The sequence below is a fragment of the Arachis ipaensis genome, chromosome B03 (genome assembly GCF_000816755.2).
Source record: "Arachis ipaensis cultivar K30076 chromosome B03, Araip1.1, whole genome shotgun sequence".
Classification (NCBI taxonomy): Eukaryota; Viridiplantae; Streptophyta; class Magnoliopsida; order Fabales; family Fabaceae; genus Arachis; species Arachis ipaensis.
The window spans coordinates 128,699,877-128,701,062 of record NC_029787.2 but is presented as its reverse complement, the minus strand read 5'-3'; the positions used below and the strand labels follow the sequence as shown (position 1 = coordinate 128,701,062).

The 1,186-nt window shown below is 34.1% G+C and overlaps 1 protein-coding gene across 1 annotated transcript; it reads left to right on the top strand.

The window, feature by feature from the left end:
* Positions 374-1,108, top strand: LOC107631752 (probable calcium-binding protein CML26). Its single transcript, XM_016335295.2, has one exon. It carries the CDS (start codon positions 442-444, stop codon positions 967-969), a length of 528 nt encoding a protein of 175 aa, XP_016190781.1. The 5' UTR covers positions 374-441; the 3' UTR covers positions 970-1,108.

Here is a 1,186-nt window from a genome sequence, read left to right as displayed (position 1 = left end):
CCTAATTTGTGTAGTATTCTGAATATTGTATGTGTGTTTTTTAAATGTAAAATAAAATTTGAATGTTATTAAAATTATTTAGAGATTTTTTTTATGAGTACATAATGAATTTATATATTTGTGAATATAATTATGTTAACGAGTCTCTTAGATATTGTTTAAATATTAGTTATATATTTTAATGCTTTTTAAAAATTTAGCTCTTTATATTTCAATTCTTTTTTTATCTATTGACAAATGAATATTAGTAATAATTTTTTAAAATAATAAAATTAAAAAAATTATTAATTAAATATTAAATGTTTTATCCAAGAAATTAAAAATAAATTTATTTAATAATCCAAAATAAATCAGTATAAAACCATAGGCAGACACGGTGTTCCATGTCTCACCATTTGTGATTCAACTTTTCATCATACTCAAAATATCAGTTTAACACTAATGGCGACACCCATCACTGCCGACACAAACCCTAGCTCCAAATCCACAAACTCTAACCTTATCTACCTCCAGGACATGGACGAGTTCAAGAGAGTCTTCAGTCGCTTTGACTCTAACGGCGATGGCAAGATCTCGGTTAATGAGCTCGACAACGTCCTTAGCACCCTAGGCTCTGGTGTTCCACCGGATGAACTCCAGCGCGTCATGGACGATCTCGATACCGATCATGATGGTTTCATAAGCCTTCATGAGTTTGCCGTCTTCTGCCGATCTGATACCACCGACGGAGGTGCCACTGAGCTCCGCGACGCCTTCAACCTATATGACCAGGACAAGAACGGCCTCATCTCTTCCGCCGAGCTCCATCTTGTCCTGAACCGCCTAGGGTTGAAGTGCTCTGTGGAGGAATGTCACAACATGATCAAGTCTGTGGATTCTGACGGAGATGGCAACGTGAACTTTGAGGAGTTTAAGCAGATGATGAGCAACAATCGTGTAAATGGTAATGTTAATGGATCTATCCTATAGAAAAGAAATATGCAAGTTTTTATGCATTTTTTCACTTTATCTTGGTAGATCTGTGTTTGTATTTTGTTGTACTTCTTCGTATAAATAACAAAAACTAACAATAATTTTTATGTGAGATCTATTGTGTTTATTTTTCCCCTTTCTTACTTATCAATGTATTGGGTGGTTTTATTTGTTAATGTTCAACTTCTTTAGAGAGCCACACTTAAAACAGACA